Here is a 16,982-nt window from a genome sequence, read left to right as displayed (position 1 = left end):
CAGTAAGTGTCAAAAAAGTTTTGATAAATGTTTTCTTGGTGGCAAAGAACGATTGAGCATAGTTTAAATATGTCAACTTCTGGGCTTAAACCGGTATGAGCAGTAGAAAGGAGCTGAAGCTCAATCTTGATGCTGAATGAATAGATTTGCTTCCTTTTGAATTAACGCTGCATATCTATTGGAGTAATAGACACATGCACTGACTTGTAGCGTCAGCATTTAAAAACATACTGCTCTTTAAATATAGCCGGGTATAGTTTCTGAACTCTAACTCGATAGCAGCAAGTTGATAAACAATGAAAAATCCAAATCTCGAAACTGCTACTATAGCGCAAGTATGGCACAACACTTATTATACACAAAATCTTTGACATATCTTTAGCCTTCCCAAAATTTTCTAAAATAGAATATGGTTGCTATCATCATGTTTCAGGATCTATGACTTAACACATGTACTTCTTAATTAAGTGAAGTATAATTGTCATGTTGTTACTTGCGCTTGTTCAATATGATTTCCTTTTTTAAAAATAATGTTGTTCGTTAGTGTGCTTGATGTTGTATGTTTCTTACTTTTGTAAAATTTACCAGTATAATATAATGTAAATTTACCAAACTCGCATAGCGAATGTGCAACCTGAGTAGTGTTATAACTCATTCACATAACACTTGGTGTGTAAAAATACGAAGTCAAAGCAAATAATTTAAATAATCATAGAAAATTATCAGGCCTTCAAACTGGTTTCATATTTCAAATTCGGGTGCGCTGGTTCCAAACTATTTTCAAATGTTTGCTTTTTATCTGGCTTTCAGATATTCGAAGTTAGATAATGGTAACTGGATACAAAAAACAGAATGTACCAACACATCACTCACATTCTGCCACTTAGGAGCAGACATTGATAACCTTATTGGCACTTGGTATGTTAGAGTTAAGGCTATCAGGGAGGGTCTACATTACAATGACTCATTCACAGAAGTCAGCTTTAATCCATATTACGGTGGTAAGATGTATCTCTTTTTATATTCTGTATTTATTGCTGTTCTACTATTCATATAAGGAGTCCTAATAGTTCATCACAGATCTGGATAAATATTCCTGACCAAAAGTTTGCCGAGAGGAACTTCTTGTATGGTTACGTAGGAGGAAATCCAAATACTGTCCAACAATACACTAGTTAGTTGCTTCTGGACCCTGAACACCAAATTCGTACTGTATGTCGGCAGGTTAACTCTGATTTTACCGGCAGTATGTCGTCATGATATTGACACATGTCAATCAAAATGCCGCTAATGAAGACCTAGTGTATTGGTTGAAATATTCGAGGTACTTATTTTGTATTCTTAGTCCACAATTGAATTAGGAAAAAAATAACAAAAACGAATTCGCTTTTAGATTTGTATCAGCTGAATTTGTCTACATGGTAATGATTTCATAAAGGATACAATCTACAGATTCTTCTGACGGTTTCTCAATCAAAGAATCTCCCTGGTCCAATTAAGAAACAAATACAGGAAAAAAAGCTACAAGTGCTGAATTAAATTCAAGTAATACTGTGTCACACATGAACTAAATTATGTTTAATTTTACCTATCACTTGTGTGAAAGTTGCTCTTTTGTTCACTTTTTAAAAGGTTGAGTACTGCATGAACCTCTCGGTGGATAAATACACTCGTTTTTGTTCTTTCTATGAAAAGGACTTGACTATGGTACATGTTTTGTGTACAGCGTAGTCTGGTTGAGTGTAGTCGTATTGACCTTGACATTTGTTTACCTTGCGCATAGTTTTGTGTAAGGGTTTTGAGACTTAATTTGTAACTATTAAAAGTCTGAGATGAAATCTGTACTAAGTATACCAAATATCTACATATTTCCGGTGAAGAGAAAGCTACCCTGTACTATCTATGCAAAATAAAAATGAAATGAAATATTTCGACATTAGCAGGTCAACAAATATGATAGAATATAGCCTACAATTTAATTATTTTTGGTAGTTTGCTGTCTACAAATCTAAATTTGAACTTCAGAAATAGATGTTTATACATGTGAAGTGCTTAAAGCAATATTTTACGTGGGTCAAAGTAGCTTCATACGCTGTAGGTTACCATTTATTTATATAAACATACCAATTATTATATATGAATACATGAACTTTAACTAAGGTAATGAAGATTTGCCCCGTCAAAACATACATCAACATAAGTGAAAAACGTTGGAACTTAAAACAGTACCGTTGAAATAATACTAAATGTTGTCTTTAATTATTAAAACATTGTTCTTGCAGCCACACTTGGAGCAGCAGAGATCACAAATATCTCTACAACACATCGATCTATTTATCTTCGTTGGCTGTCACCTCACATACCCTATTATCATTCTAATGGAATTCAAAAGCGCATGACAGATTACTTCACTATTGAGTATTATATAACGTACTGCATTCCTTCTGAGCCAAGTTCATGTGTAAGTATTCATATGAGTCCGCTACAAACTGTATCATGATACTATCGCACTTAATCGTTATCTCTCGTTTTGCAATATGTGTATGACAAAGTAATCGTACGGCCGGGAAAATAATTGATGCATGCCAATTGCCGCCGGCGCAGAGTGTCGTAGATTCACGGCCTGCTTAGATCCCAAAATGTCTGAAAATTAGCGTTTTGTTGGATTAGGCAAAAAAAATAAATTGTGGTTTTCCGATAACATGGTTTCATGAATAGGGTAGGTAGGTCGGAAGGAAGTTTTTTTTTGCAAAATATTTTTATTTTTAAATATGCAGGTAAAATATAGGTAGGTCGGGTTTTGGGAACAGCAGATTTTTTCTGTTCGGCCTTATATGCAATATATAAGAACGCCATGTTTAAGGCACTAAACCTCCGGTGGAGTATTTTTTGTAATTGACATCCTTATAATGCAACAAAAGATAGACACATTTGATCAAGCCATTCTTCTTTCCAGGCTTTTTGCGTTATTCTGCCAGGATTCACCCGTTCATTTTAGCAATAAGTTACCGTATCACAGTTTGGTACACAACGAGTCAAATATATGGTCATTTTTATTGAATTTCTTAAAGCCGCACTTTTCAATCCCAGGTTCTCGCATTAGTGGAGTCTCCTCCCAGTCAAACACTTGGCCAGTACGATGTTTGATTTCTATAACATTGATTACACAAACTGATCTCAACCTTTTGTCACATTTTGCTAATCCTGCAAACAGAGTTTATGCAAGCTTTTGATTGACGGTCTGTTCAAATCGCTAACGGTCATTGATTCCCCACCACAGACGCTCAATTTCCTAAAAAATTGTCTTCCAGTCGTGCTAGACTTTGAATATAACCACAGAGTTCGATCGACATCAACTTCGCGCTGACCACTTGGCAGTCTGTCTGCGTTTTTGCGCCGGGGAAAACTAAAAAGTTGCATTTTCTGGAGCGTGTGCCCGCGTGTTGCCTGTTTGGTATCCACTTACACAATAAACGCCGCCATACCTTGGCGTCTTTCTAAAGGGAGGCTCCGCCTTTAAGTTTGACTGATATTGCTTGTGTAGTTATGATATGCAACCAGATGTTAACTGAATGTGCTCACGTGTTTTACAACAGGTTCATTAAAGGTAGCACGCTTCACAGAACAATCAGATATCTGTTATATCATAATATGTTGCAGGTTTCATCAACATTCGCACAGTACTCTCAAATCACTAATTACAAAAGTTTATTTAATATAACACAATTGGAACTATTTTGTGATTATAAGATATTGAGCATTTTGTTATAATCTATTTAAAAATCATCAATGTAACAGTGCTTTTGTGTGAAGGCGGGGACAAATTTCATAAATTATTGATAATTGCACAATTATCAAATACATCTCGAAAAATTTTACATTTTTGTGTAGCTTTTCACATTCTTAGGAAAGGAGAACCCATTAAACGTTACTGATTTGTCAATTTTGTTTAGTTCCAAGGTTGATTTGTAGGCATTTACTGTTCTCACCAAACGATGCATGATAAAATTTTAAATTTTCGATGGGAAAATGGCCTTCTATCTCTACCCCATTCTGCTGTAGTGTATGTTTTTTGGTGATCTCTTTTTCAAATGATTTGGTAGATGTTAAGAAAATGTCTTGTACATTTATTTATTTCATATACAGGGAAATGAGACCTGGTAAATTTGATTAAACTGCCCTTTTCTTGTAAGTGTGCTAATTAATGCCGGAAAATTTTACATAATCACTGAATTATTTCAGCCCTTCTATTAAAAATGAACTTTTTTGGTAGATGCTAAGAAATGTAATCAATATAATCTGCCTGTTAAAACCTTAAAATATTAACGGCGGAAACCAACAGTTTTTGTCTGGAATTTTTAGGGACTGTGCAGAGATGTCTTTGCAGCTTTCAGGGACCACTCTGAGGAGACCCTAAATCTTTTAGAGACCACACTGACTTGACCTTAAAACTTTAAGGGACCACCCAGATGAGTCCTTAAAACTTTCAGGGATCTGCCACATGTGACCCTAAATCTTTCAAGGACTATCCTGGTGTGACCTTGAAACTTTCAGGGACCACCCAGATGTGTCCTTGAAACTTTCAAGGACAACCCAGATGTGACCCTAAATCTTTCAAGAGGACTATCCTGGTGTGACCTTGAAACTTTAAGGGACCACCTGGATGAATCCTTGAAACTTTCAGGGACCACCCAGATGAGACCCTGAATCTTTCAAGGACTATCCTGATGTGACCTTCGCTCATCAGCTTGTGCATTCACAAGCATTACTTGGTAAAGCTGACAGGCAAGGAAAGATTTGGTCCAACTTCCTGCACATAAGCGTCAATGTTCAGCACCTCGAAGTTAAGATTATGTAATGGCTTAACCCGGCGTCCTCATGGCTCCAATGTGTGACTGCTCGGCCTGCGCTGAAACACGTCTTTGCGTATTAATCACGCGACTAGATCTACAAGGCATGTTCTCCCTGGCATAAATGTGATGAACTGGGCAGTGGCTGAACCTTCAGTCGATATAAGCGAGCCTCTTGACGATTAATGACAATGTACTCCTTTGTTGAATATGCTCTCCGAGCCGACGCGACGCTGGTAAACAATTTGCATGATGGCATATTCCATTTTAATCTACAGGGACACCTAGGGCGCATCGCGCGATTGTGTAAGGTCCCGGGTAAGGTACATGTTGCTCTTTTATGCTGTAAAGTTTTCCAACCGTTTAAAATACTGTGGTTGTATGTTACAGTCTTAATGATTAATTTGGAGATGTAGTCAATGATGCTTTTCTCGTTAAGCGAGACACCGAATCGTACACCAAATAATATGGTCCTTGCTAATTAACATAATAAAGGTCACGGGTCACATTGTTGTGAGACTCTGCATTGTTTCAAGTCGATTGTGTAAACGACGCGACGTTTGAATGAATTTTGTCCACTGCACTAATTCCTTCGTCGGGAAAGGTTACCGATTCTGAATGTAGGACGTCCATTACCTCAATTATTTAATGACAGGACTACATGGAAGGCAATGGAATACTGGATATCGCCGATGAATTTGATGTATGTTACCAAGGTCCTTTGTGGAATGACAGTGCTGTTCCCGATCTCGACAATGATGTCAGCAACTGTGATCGTAGCGTGAACATGACTAAGTCTATGAGTCCTTGAATCTTTCAGGGACCAATTGAGGTGTCCCTGAATCTTTCGAGGACTATCCTAATGTGACCGTGAAACTTTCAAAGACCGCCAAGACGAGTCCTTGAAGCATTCAGGGACCACCCTGATATGTCCCTGGATCTTTTAGAGGCCACACTGATGAGTCCTTGAAACTTTCAAGGACCACCCGGATGAGTCCTTGAAACATTCAGGGACCACCCAGATGAGTCCTTGAAACTTTCAGGGACCAACCTGAGGTGTCCCTGAATCTTCCAAGGACTACCCTCATGTGACTTTGAAACATTGAGGGACCACCCACATGAGTCCTTGAAACTTTCGGGGACCACCCTGATATGTCCCTTAATCTTTTTTAAGGGACCACTTAGATGTGACCCCTAATCATTGTTTGAAATAGTATAAGAATCAATCAGATATGATCCCGAAACCTTCAAATGCATCCAGGTCCTCTAAACAATACAGCAATCATCAAGTTTTGACCTTTAATCTTGACATTTTCAAGAATGTGTATCAATGAGATGAAATATCCTTAAAAATTGTCAAAAAGGATAAATTTACAATTTTTGAATAGCAGATGGCTTTAAATACTACAATTTTTTTTATACTACTTTCAGTTCGATAATTGCAGTTTTGATATCTTCACTAGAAAAATTGATAATTTCTAAATGCTTTGAGTAAACCCTCTCTTAGAGAGCATATTCTCTGACTTTTACTGTTCATCTTATAATCACAAAATAGTTCCAGTTATGTTATATGTAAATGAGTTGTTCATTAACTTGACACTTCTCAATGTTTCATGGACAATTAAAATCTATCAGATCAATATGTGTAGCACGTTTCATTAAATTTAATGCTGTAATTTTAGAGTAATATAACTAATTACAAGGTTCATTAAATATTCAAATCAACCCTTAATTGACACTTCTCAATGTTTCATAGCACAATTAGATATTTATCAGGTCAATATCTGTAGCAGGTTTCACCAAATTTGGTGCCATAATTTAAGAGTTATATACCTAATTACAAAATTTATAATATATGTAAATGAACCCTTCACGCTACTAAAAGCTCTATAACACAGTCAGATATTTGTCGGATCAGTATCTGCAGCAGATTTCATCAAATGTGGTGCATTTATTTCGGAGTAATATCACTAATTACAAAACTTCATTAAATATGCAAATGAGCTAATCATTAACCTGACACTGCCCAATGCTTCTCAGAACAATTAGATATTTATCAGATCATGTCGGTAGCATGTTTTACCGAATTGGGTGCCGTAATTTCAGAGTTATATACCTAATCACAAGTTCATTAAATATGTAAATGAACCCTTAATTAACTTCACATTACTAAATGCTTTACACCTCCGTTAGATTTCTCTCAGATCAGTATCTGCAGCAGATTTCATCAAATTTGGTGCAGTTATTTCGGAGTTATATGACTAATTACAAAACTTCATAAATATGCAAATGAACTATTTGCTAACTTGACACTGCCCAATGCTTTTAAGTACAATTCGATATATATCAGATCAATATTTGTTGCATGTATCATCAAATTTGGGGCAGGAATTTCAGAATTAGATCACTAATTCATATAGTTCATTAAATATATACTGGCACTGTAGCCGCTTGCACAATGGACGTCATATTCTGTTCAATCAACGACGGGATGTAGCAGCACTTTCTCTGAATTGTGGAATACAATATATGTATATTTTTTTACAACGCATGCGTTCATTTATCTAAATGTTTAAGATTGTTATTTGAACAATATTTTATACAATTTGAAATAGTACATTGGATTGTAATTGATTCCCTTCGACCCTTATACCGATTTTGCAGCTCTCGGTCACCAGTTGTATTTGTAATGCGCTCCCAAAGGTTATATAGGCTTTCTGCCGTATTACCGATGCAGACAAAAATTATAGTGATGGGTTAACAAATTAATGCTGCTTTCCATGATCCATGATAGCGAAAATATATATTTGCATTATATTGTCTTTTAAGGTGTTCGATAGTTACAAATCTTTTGCTATGGCTAATTTATAATGATGCACACTAGATTGAGAGACATTTTCTTTGTCCTTATAGGTTGATGTTGAAACAGGCTATTCCGAATTTGTGACTCTCCTTGAGGGAATATTCCCGTGGACTACGTATGAAATAACGTTGGAGGGAAACATTAAATACCGGGATTACGGCGATCCTATAAGAGTGACAGTAACAACCGATGAAGAAGGTGAGCAAACAAATCATCCTTGATATGACATTGAAGTAGGAAACGTCCTTTGTAGCTGTATATTTTGTGCTGAATTTGAAAAAAAAGCAGAATCATGAATAGATTTTAATGGATCATTTCTATAAGCCTCCTCTGAAGAAATCACGAAAGAATTACTTGTAAATCTGTGTAAAAAGGTGTATAGCCCCTTTTAATCCTGCTTTTGTATATATGTACTTGCACTATTTTTCATCACATCGAAATAATTAGCTCATAATCTAGTAGCTGCAATACTTGTAGCCTTGGTTGGCCGTGGGGATTGGGCTTCTGTCGTATGGCTCGCGCCTTGCCCCAACCAAGGCTACAACGCAATACTCATACTTCGAAGTTAAACGCCACTGTGGATCTACAGTGGACGCTCAAGGGCCGCATTATCAGAGAATCTCACCTTACCGCATGCAAAGTTCACCATAATCCTGCTCCCGGATAATGTTAGAATCCTTGTAACAACGAATCGATGGTCAACTGTGCTCCTTGCAGCAGAAAAAATGACAGTTTAATTACTCGGGCACGAGGTATGTTCAAAGTAGACTGCCATCGTTGAACTCCGTACCCAGCCGACTAGTACCATTACATTTTAGAGATGGACGACGGGTGTGAGGGGCTGAATGAGCGCTAATGAAAACAGTGGCACCAGCATAACGCTCTAGTATGAAAGCCCATAAGGGACCTTTTTTGTGAGATAAAAAATTATTATCTCGTGCGCACGAGATACTATCTTGTGCGCACCTGAAAGTATCTGGTGCGCACCAGATACTTTCTCGTGCGCACCAGATACTTTCTCGTGGCCACGAGATAGTTTCTCGTGCACTGTGATATTATCTGGTGCGCACGTGAAAGTATCTCGTGGCCACGAGATAGTATCTGGTGCGCACGTGATAGGAAATTTCTCGTGCCCACGTGATAGTATCTGGTGCGCACGTGACAGTTATTGAACCTTCTAAATCCTAGCTAAGGTGTCCAAATTTCTGATTGGTCATTCGTTAGCCATATTGGTTTTCTTCTATGTTTTCTTAAGGTGAAGTAATCACGAATTACGTCAAAATTAAGTTGTGGTGTCATTTTCTTGAAACTTTGCACAAAAATTCTTGGAAGTTGTGCAAGTGCAAAAATGAAATAAAAAATGGGGGTCACCACGCTCGTTTCCATGGAAACGGACGTTAAAATGGCGCCGTTAGAAATGAATAAAAATGATATAATTCACTTAAACTAAAGAAAGCAATTGTAAAACGCTTAGCAAATGAGTTAATTTTAATAAATCCAAGACTTAAGATCCATATCTATCGAATGTATAGTTTTCATGATGTTTGTGAAGAAATTTTAACAAAAGTATCGATTACAAAATGACGATATCGAAATTATATCACTACATAATTTTCGAACTTTCTTCCTGTCGCTTTGAATGGTGTCATTTTGACTAAACTTGGCGAATAAACTCCTGACATAATACCATTTAGTTTACACTTTTAATAAAACGGTGTTACCACGCTACCTTTTACAATATCTCCAGGTGAATGGGTAATTTGCGCCATATAAATGGGAGAGAAATGTTAATTTTTCGCTCATATTGAATAAAACCAGCTTCCTAGGGGGTCAAAATATGGCAAGGTTATAGGTCACATGTATTTCTAAGAGACTGGGTCAAAACATTAGGTAAAAGCGCAATTTCAACAATGACAGTGATTTTAAATACATGCACTACAAAATAAACCCAAAGATTTGCGGCAGGCTGGAGTTAAATCTGGCGCATAAACGTTCTAAAGCGTGTGCGCGTCCGAATTCGTCGCCCTTCACCTTAAGCATTGGCAGCAAATTTTGAAGCAAATATTGAACTTTGTTCTACCACTCGTTTATCATCTCACTGAACGGTTTGCTCTGCCTTTATGCTAAACAAAGTAAGAAAGTAAAGACGGTAAACAATCGGAACTTTAGAGTTTGTATTAGTTTATTTTTGCCAGAGCAAATCGGATGTAGATAATTGCATCTCATTAAGCTTGCATCTCTTTGACAGTTCAATTTATTCACCTAGTCACACTTTGCCGATTTGAAGGTTAAACCTCTTTCTTTTCCTCCTTTTGCAATTTGTTCATGAGTAGCAATCACGCTTAGCGCTCAAGAATAATTGTAATGAAGGAATATCATCTCCTCAATCATTTTTTAAAGAAAATTTGGTTGTAAAGTCTTTTTATCAGTGTATTTAATTCAAAACAAAGCTATTCAATTTACGTCTGGTTTCTGAATATTTATCGATGTGGTGCATGTTTTATTTCATGTTGAAACTATCCTTTCTGACTCAGTTGACATTGTATGAGCAATCCTCATTAAACGACACTTTGCCGATGTCGGATTTTTAAATGAAAGTAGACTTCCTCTTTCCCCTATGACAATATTTTATTCATATCGAATGTTTGACACTGAGATAAATAACCGATGTCATATTTTATTCAGAAAAACGTACCTTTCGATCATATCATACCGTAGGAAGATGTGCAAATTTCAATAAGTGTTTTATGAGCTTTTGAATCTGTTGATAAGAAAATGTCAGTCTGAGGAATCATCGGTAGACTTGACTAACTCAAAGGACTAGTGTTCTGGCTCTAATAAATGTTTTCTCACTGGTTTCATCAAACTTGCCCAGCAACATGATCTCAAAGTTCACAAGACAATTTTAAGAATAGTTAAAAGGCATGTCTGTCAATCAAATTCAGATATTACATGGAAAGGAAAGAGTTGTGAAAGCTACAGTGACAGTTTCCGTACTGATGTAGGAACCACAAAAGAAAGTATCTGGTGCGCACAAGATAGTATTAATTAAACATTTGGAATCAAGCAAGGCTCTGTACTTTCTACTCTTTTGTTTAATCGTTTTGTTGTTGACATTGAAGTAACCCTGAATAGTGGTCTCTATACAGTGAAGTGTATGTTGGAATATTAATTTAAAGCTATTGTACTGATTATTTGCTGAATATTTAATTATTTTTCCCGTAAGGTAATTGGGTTGAAACGACAACTAGATAAACTTAGCAATTACTGTAAGAAATTGAACTTCAAAATTAATGCAAGCAAGACAAAAATTATGGTTTTTAGAAATGGAGGGAGGTTGAAAAATTATGAAAAATGGTATTTGGAAGGAACACAGGTGGAAGTTACTAGTTTCTTATTTTAATTACCTTGGTTTAATATTGCCCGCTCAGATATCTGGACAAGTGCCCAAGAAAACTTGGCCATAGAGGGTAAAAAAGCAGTGTATAATATTAAATAACAGTTGCATATATACAATTATCTTGATATTAATATAACTTTAAGAATATGACTGTAAAGTAATACTAATTCTCATGTACTGATGTGAAGTGTGGGGTTTCATAAGGGCTTTTATATTGAAAATGTTCATGACTAATTTTGTAAGTATGTCCTTAAAGAGGCACTCCCACTAGGTAACATTTTTAAAACACATTTTTTTAATGCCAACGGTCGATATTTGACGTGGCGACTGCGCGCCGATCGCGAGATATCAATAAAAACATGTCATTTCCCGAGCGTATTTTTCACATTTGGAAGTTTTACGATCGTTTCTGATTTTGACCCGAAATCCCCCGAAGGTTTGTTGTTGTGCTGATTGATGATATTCTAGGGAGTCTATAATAAGTTCGAACGACGTAATGAATTTTACTTCCCACTGCAAAGACTTTATGTACAGCATTATGCCTTTACCTCAGGTAAGTTTTTTTTAAATTCTCCTTAGTTTTTGTCGTTTTCATTATTCTAATTCAGTTGTATTATATTTTTAACCAACACCACATAAACATCAGTTTTTACGTGTTAAATATTAGCCGCCTCCGATGACTACATTTTGTCGTCTGCCACACAGTACGCGTGGTTCGCCGCGCGCATAGTATGCGGCTATGCATACAACGCAGCAGCTGCAATGTATCAACCGCACCCACGTGACTGTGCTAGTCACCTATGCGAATTCTGGTGGAATCAGCAAAAATTGTTTTTCGTTTTTTTCGCCAAGTCAGTAAGACTCAGCTTTCTCCCACGGGGCATAACCGATCACCGACGCGAGTGGTACTGTGGCGTACAGCAGCGTCAGCATAGACTCGTACTCCATAGCTTAATTGACAATGGCACCAGTGCCGAACGTTCGATGTTCGGAAGCTGAATTTAGGTGGGCCACCGGAATTCAAACTTTTACTTTTTTGAGGACATGTTTTTATCGATATCTCGAGATCCGCGCGCAGTCGCCACGTCAATATCGACGGTTGGCATTAAAAATGTGCTTTAAAAATGTTACCAAGTGGGAGTGCCTCTTTAAAGTTAGTACAAGAACATGTAACTCAGCTATTTGGGGATGAGCTTGCCTCGTATTACTAAATACTGGCTTAAATTGTTACGTAGTTACAATGCTACATAATATTAAACAATGTTATAATTATCCATTTGATTTGGCAGAAAAGGGGTACTGTTGCTGGGCTAAAAACGTTAGAGACCTTTTATTTCGTTTCTGTTTAGTGTTGTTTTGGTAATGCAAACCGTAGGTTATGAGGTCACTTTTCTTTCTGTTTTCAAACAAAGATCCTCTGATATTGGTTCCTAGCGATGGAAAATGAATCTTGATACTGTCTCCAGGCTGTATACTTATCGAATGTATAAAAATAACGTTGTTGTCGAGAAATATTTATGTGTTGTAAATATTGATATATTTAGGAGAGCACTTTGTAAACTCAGAGTTTTAAACCATTATCTCCGCATAGAAAGTCGTCGATTTAAGAACTTGCCAAGGGAAGACAGACTATGCCTGTTATGTGATATGCATCAAGTTGAAAATCAGTTTCACTTCTGTTTGGTGTGTCCTGTTTACACTGATTTGAGAAAACTTTTTCTTACACCTTATTATTATTAAATACCAACTCTCGGGAAATTTATTAATCTGATAAATTTTCCACATCATCGTACAATATTGAATATATCAAGGTATATTTTGTACAGTTTTGTACATGGAGAAAATTTACTGTAAATATACCTTTCCACCAATACTTACAATGTTGTTTTATTGTCAAACAAGTCCATGTGTAAGCCCAAAGTTTGCTCTTTTTTTTTTTTTCTGTATTGTAAAAAAGGCCCGTGGCCTACATTACCGAATAATACGTTAAATCCTGTGCTCATTAGAAAATATCTTATCTGGGGCACTAGCTATACTAACATTTTCGTAAGTCTTACTATCAGGTGCGCGTGAGATGGTATCTGGTGCTATCTGCTGCGCACCAGATAGTACCTGCGCGCACCAGATAGTATCTCGTGCGCACCAGATAGTATCAGGTGCGCACCTGATAGTATCATGATTTTGATTGAAAAGTGAAATGATCGTCACACAAGGTCTTTGAACTTCACGCGTACCAATATTCCATAGAAAGACTACAGTCGTCTGCTGCAGCATTGATGGAAATGAGAGCTTTGAAGTTGTTGTATCAGCATACACAGAGGATTTAATTAACACTGTAGATATTACGTTTCCAAACGAATCCAACATCTCCGCGCACCGCCCAGTACGGACTGGTAGACAAAAAAAATAATGTTTGAAATCTTTGAAAACTATTCATACACACAAGATGAGGGACAATTTACCTTATTGCCTATTGAGATATCAAGTGCAAAGATGCTGAGCTCAACCAGTTGAGGTTGCAGATCCAAAATTAATGTTTGAGTAGGTTTTAACTCATGATGATCGGAAACGGTAGAATTTTTCCAAATGTGTTTCCGCAGTTTATACGTGAGGAGTATTACTCATGACAATCTACATCTTGTAAACAGAGTAGGATGGTTTATTTTCATCATAATAGCCTCGCATCAGTAACTATTCGTCCCCTCGAACATACAAGTAATAATGAGACAAAGTTGTATCAATAAAATACATTATACCGAAAGTGGTGAGGTGTATTTTCATCATGAAAATGAAACAGGCCATCATATGGCTATATTCGGCCTGACATCAAACAAAGAGGGATGGATGAGAATAAAATCATTTTGCAACCATCGCTGAAATGAAGCGGTATGCGTTCCCAATATCAATACTGCTGTATTACATTGACCATGGAACATCAGCGTTCTCAGAATGTATAGCTTTATAAAAATGAAGATTACGCCCATTAAGAAGATATATTTTCTTCGTTAAGAGGACAGAATATCGGCTAAATGGAAAGTCTTGATATGCATAAAATAAATCGAAAGGTATTAGCAAGAAAGGACGTCAAATTGGCAAATTTATTCCGGCATCGTACATTTACGCAAACATGATGGTTGTGTCAACCATGTCGGAACTGAGGTATAATTTTTGGTTTGCAATTAATAATTCGATTTGTTCAAACAAAAAATGAAACAATACAAATCTAAATTTTAACCATAAATTGATTACACATTATCAAGGCGTATTGTGCAACAAGTCAGCCAAATGATAAACGAGAGGTAGAATTAAGTTCAATATTTGCTTCATAATTTATTTTCAATTTGCACACGAACACAAAAGAGAACTGATATGACCAATGAATGACTAATTAGAAATGTGGGCACCTTAGCAAGGCAATAAAAGATTCGATAACTATCTGGTGCGCACGTGTTAGTATCTAGTGCGCACGAGATACTATCTTGTGCGCACGTGAAAGTATCTGGTGCGCACCAGATAGTATCAGGTGCGCACCAGATACTTTCTCGTGGCCACGAGATAGTTTCTCATGGCCACGAGATACTATCTGGTGCGCACCAGATAGTATCTCGTGCGCACCAGATAGTATCTCGTGCGCACCAGATACTATCTCGTGCGCACGAGAAACTATCTCGTGGCCACGAGAAAGTATCTGGTGCGCACGAGATACTATCTGGTCCGCACCTGATACTTTCACGTGCGCAGAAGATAGTATCTCGTGCGCACGACAAATAATAAGTTTTTTTCCTCACAAAAAATGTCCCTTACGGGCTTTCTTACTAGTGGCAGTAGTCGTTATTTTAACGTTATCTTTTCGGGGAGATTGAAAAACAGCGCCAATGGTACTTGATCACAACTGGCACATTGTGAAACTACTCATAATTAATGAGGTACAATATGTGGCGTCATGCGGTGTCCCATCATACCATATATGAAGGGTGTAGCACTTGTGGTTACTGAGTTATGGACAAATATGTATATTTCAGGTCAAATGTCACTGAGGTCATGTGACATTTTGTCAAAAAATTGAATTGCTTAGTCATCCCTATATACCAAAAATCAGACCTAGCTCTATTGGCTCGCTCAAAATAGATATGCACATAATTAATGAGGTACAATATGTGGCATCATAAGGTGTCCCATCATACCATATATGAAGGGTGTAGCACTTGTGGTTACTGAGTTATGGACAAATATGTATATTTGAGGTCAAAGGTAACCGAGGTCACGGGAGATTTTGTCAAAATATTTTATATATCTGCGTGAACGGAGGGACATGACCCAATCTATAAGGCCCTGGACTTCATCCATGGGGACTAAAAACTGTGTCACTGAATCCTTTTTGCAATATGAATATGATGACAAACTAAATTTTTATTTTACTTGGCCTTATACATGGGATTCTATAGACAGCTGACTTATACATGGTAGTATATGGTGGTGTAAACTAAAAAGTCCTCTAACATGGCCAAATCGACGTGCATCTGTATGGGGTAGGGTACATCCTTGTGCAAAGTTTGATAGAAATTGACCAGGCATGTCTGAGATATCTGTGTGAACAGACGGACGGATGCACACACGGACGCAGGCACGCACACACGGACATGACCAAACCTATAAGTCCCCCGGACGGTGTCCGTGGAGACTAATTAGACAGACCATGAAGTCAATGAGCAACATACAGCTGAAAGACTATTTTCACATTGCGATTAAGCCCATTTTTATGAGAAAAGGGACAATCATGTATATGTATATGGAGAAAACAGCAGAAGACATATTTGTAAATTGTTTGTTAAGTGACAATCATATATGCATCTCTTGAAATTTTGTGGTTATAAGGTATAACAGTAGTGTAAGAATAATGAGGTTAGAATAAGTTAGTAAAGCTAACTTAACAGTAATTAAGATTACAAAATTTATACACTAAGCTGAGGAAATCTGAATGAAATAAATGTTGAAAAGTAGCAAAGTCATGGTCATCTTTTGTCTAATACCTTGTGTAAGTTCATGAACTTTACATAAATCTTGCTCTAGATTTGTTGCTAATGGGCAATAACTGTGTTTCAGATCATTTGAGAGCAATCCATCCATGACAGGTTTAAATTGTAATATACTTCTATTTAAAGGAGAGAAACTTCTCAAATAATTTTTTCCCTGTAATTTCCTGTGAGAACACATGGACATGCGTAGGACTCTATGCTGGTGCTACCTTGCAACTTGTCATGGCATTGTCTAACCTGTTCACCCCAATTTCCTGTAGACAGGTCCACACTCACCATTGATAACAATGGGTTTGGGCCATACCATGGTAGTGAAAGACTGTAACATGTGAGGTCATGGATACTTAATCTCAGGAATGTCAAAGTCTGTATATTGACTCAAGGATGTTTACATAACAAATGCTTAGGGTCATCTCAAAAGTGAGAATCTAAACTATGAAATATGTTTTTTTTTTATTGCTTTTGATACCCAAAAGAGCATAGAAATCTCTTATACTTTGAATCAGCCATCCTGCATATTTCTAACATTCATCAAAACCTCATTTCTGTTCCACAACTCATAAAACAGTCCACAATGCAGGATTGGTGTACATTCCAAAGCTACATATATGAAAGACCCCTAAAATCAATTAGTTAAAAAGGGGGTTAGAAATTTCCCAAAACTATATAACCTCCGCTCCGTTTGGCTCAATTTTTTCGGAATTGGAACCTTGGAACCAGTCTATGTATCGGTACCAAATATCAACGCAGTCTGTTCAGCAGTTTTTTGACTTTTTGTCGTTACGGAAATGGACGACATCAAACACCGGTTGAAACCACCTCTATATCACAAC

At 36.9% G+C, this 16,982-nt stretch overlaps 1 protein-coding gene across 1 annotated transcript in view; it reads left to right on the top strand.

The window, feature by feature from the left end:
• Window positions 1-16,982, top strand: part of LOC139138076 (uncharacterized) — a 55,325-nt gene that overhangs the window by 14,319 nt on the left and 24,024 nt on the right. The window contains exons 3-5 of the mRNA XM_070706300.1: window positions 811-1,001; window positions 2,283-2,461; window positions 7,764-7,911. Of these exons, the coding sequence (XP_070562401.1) occupies window positions 811-1,001; window positions 2,283-2,461; window positions 7,764-7,911 (518 nt within the window). The remainder of the gene's footprint in view (window positions 1-810; window positions 1,002-2,282; window positions 2,462-7,763; window positions 7,912-16,982) is intronic.

Source organism: Ptychodera flava, chromosome 8 (genome assembly GCF_041260155.1).
Source record: "Ptychodera flava strain L36383 chromosome 8, AS_Pfla_20210202, whole genome shotgun sequence".
Lineage (NCBI taxonomy): Eukaryota > Metazoa > Hemichordata > Enteropneusta > Ptychoderidae > Ptychodera > Ptychodera flava.
The sequence above is the reverse complement of the archived record's forward strand: the minus strand, read 5'-3'. Positions and strand labels throughout refer to the sequence as shown.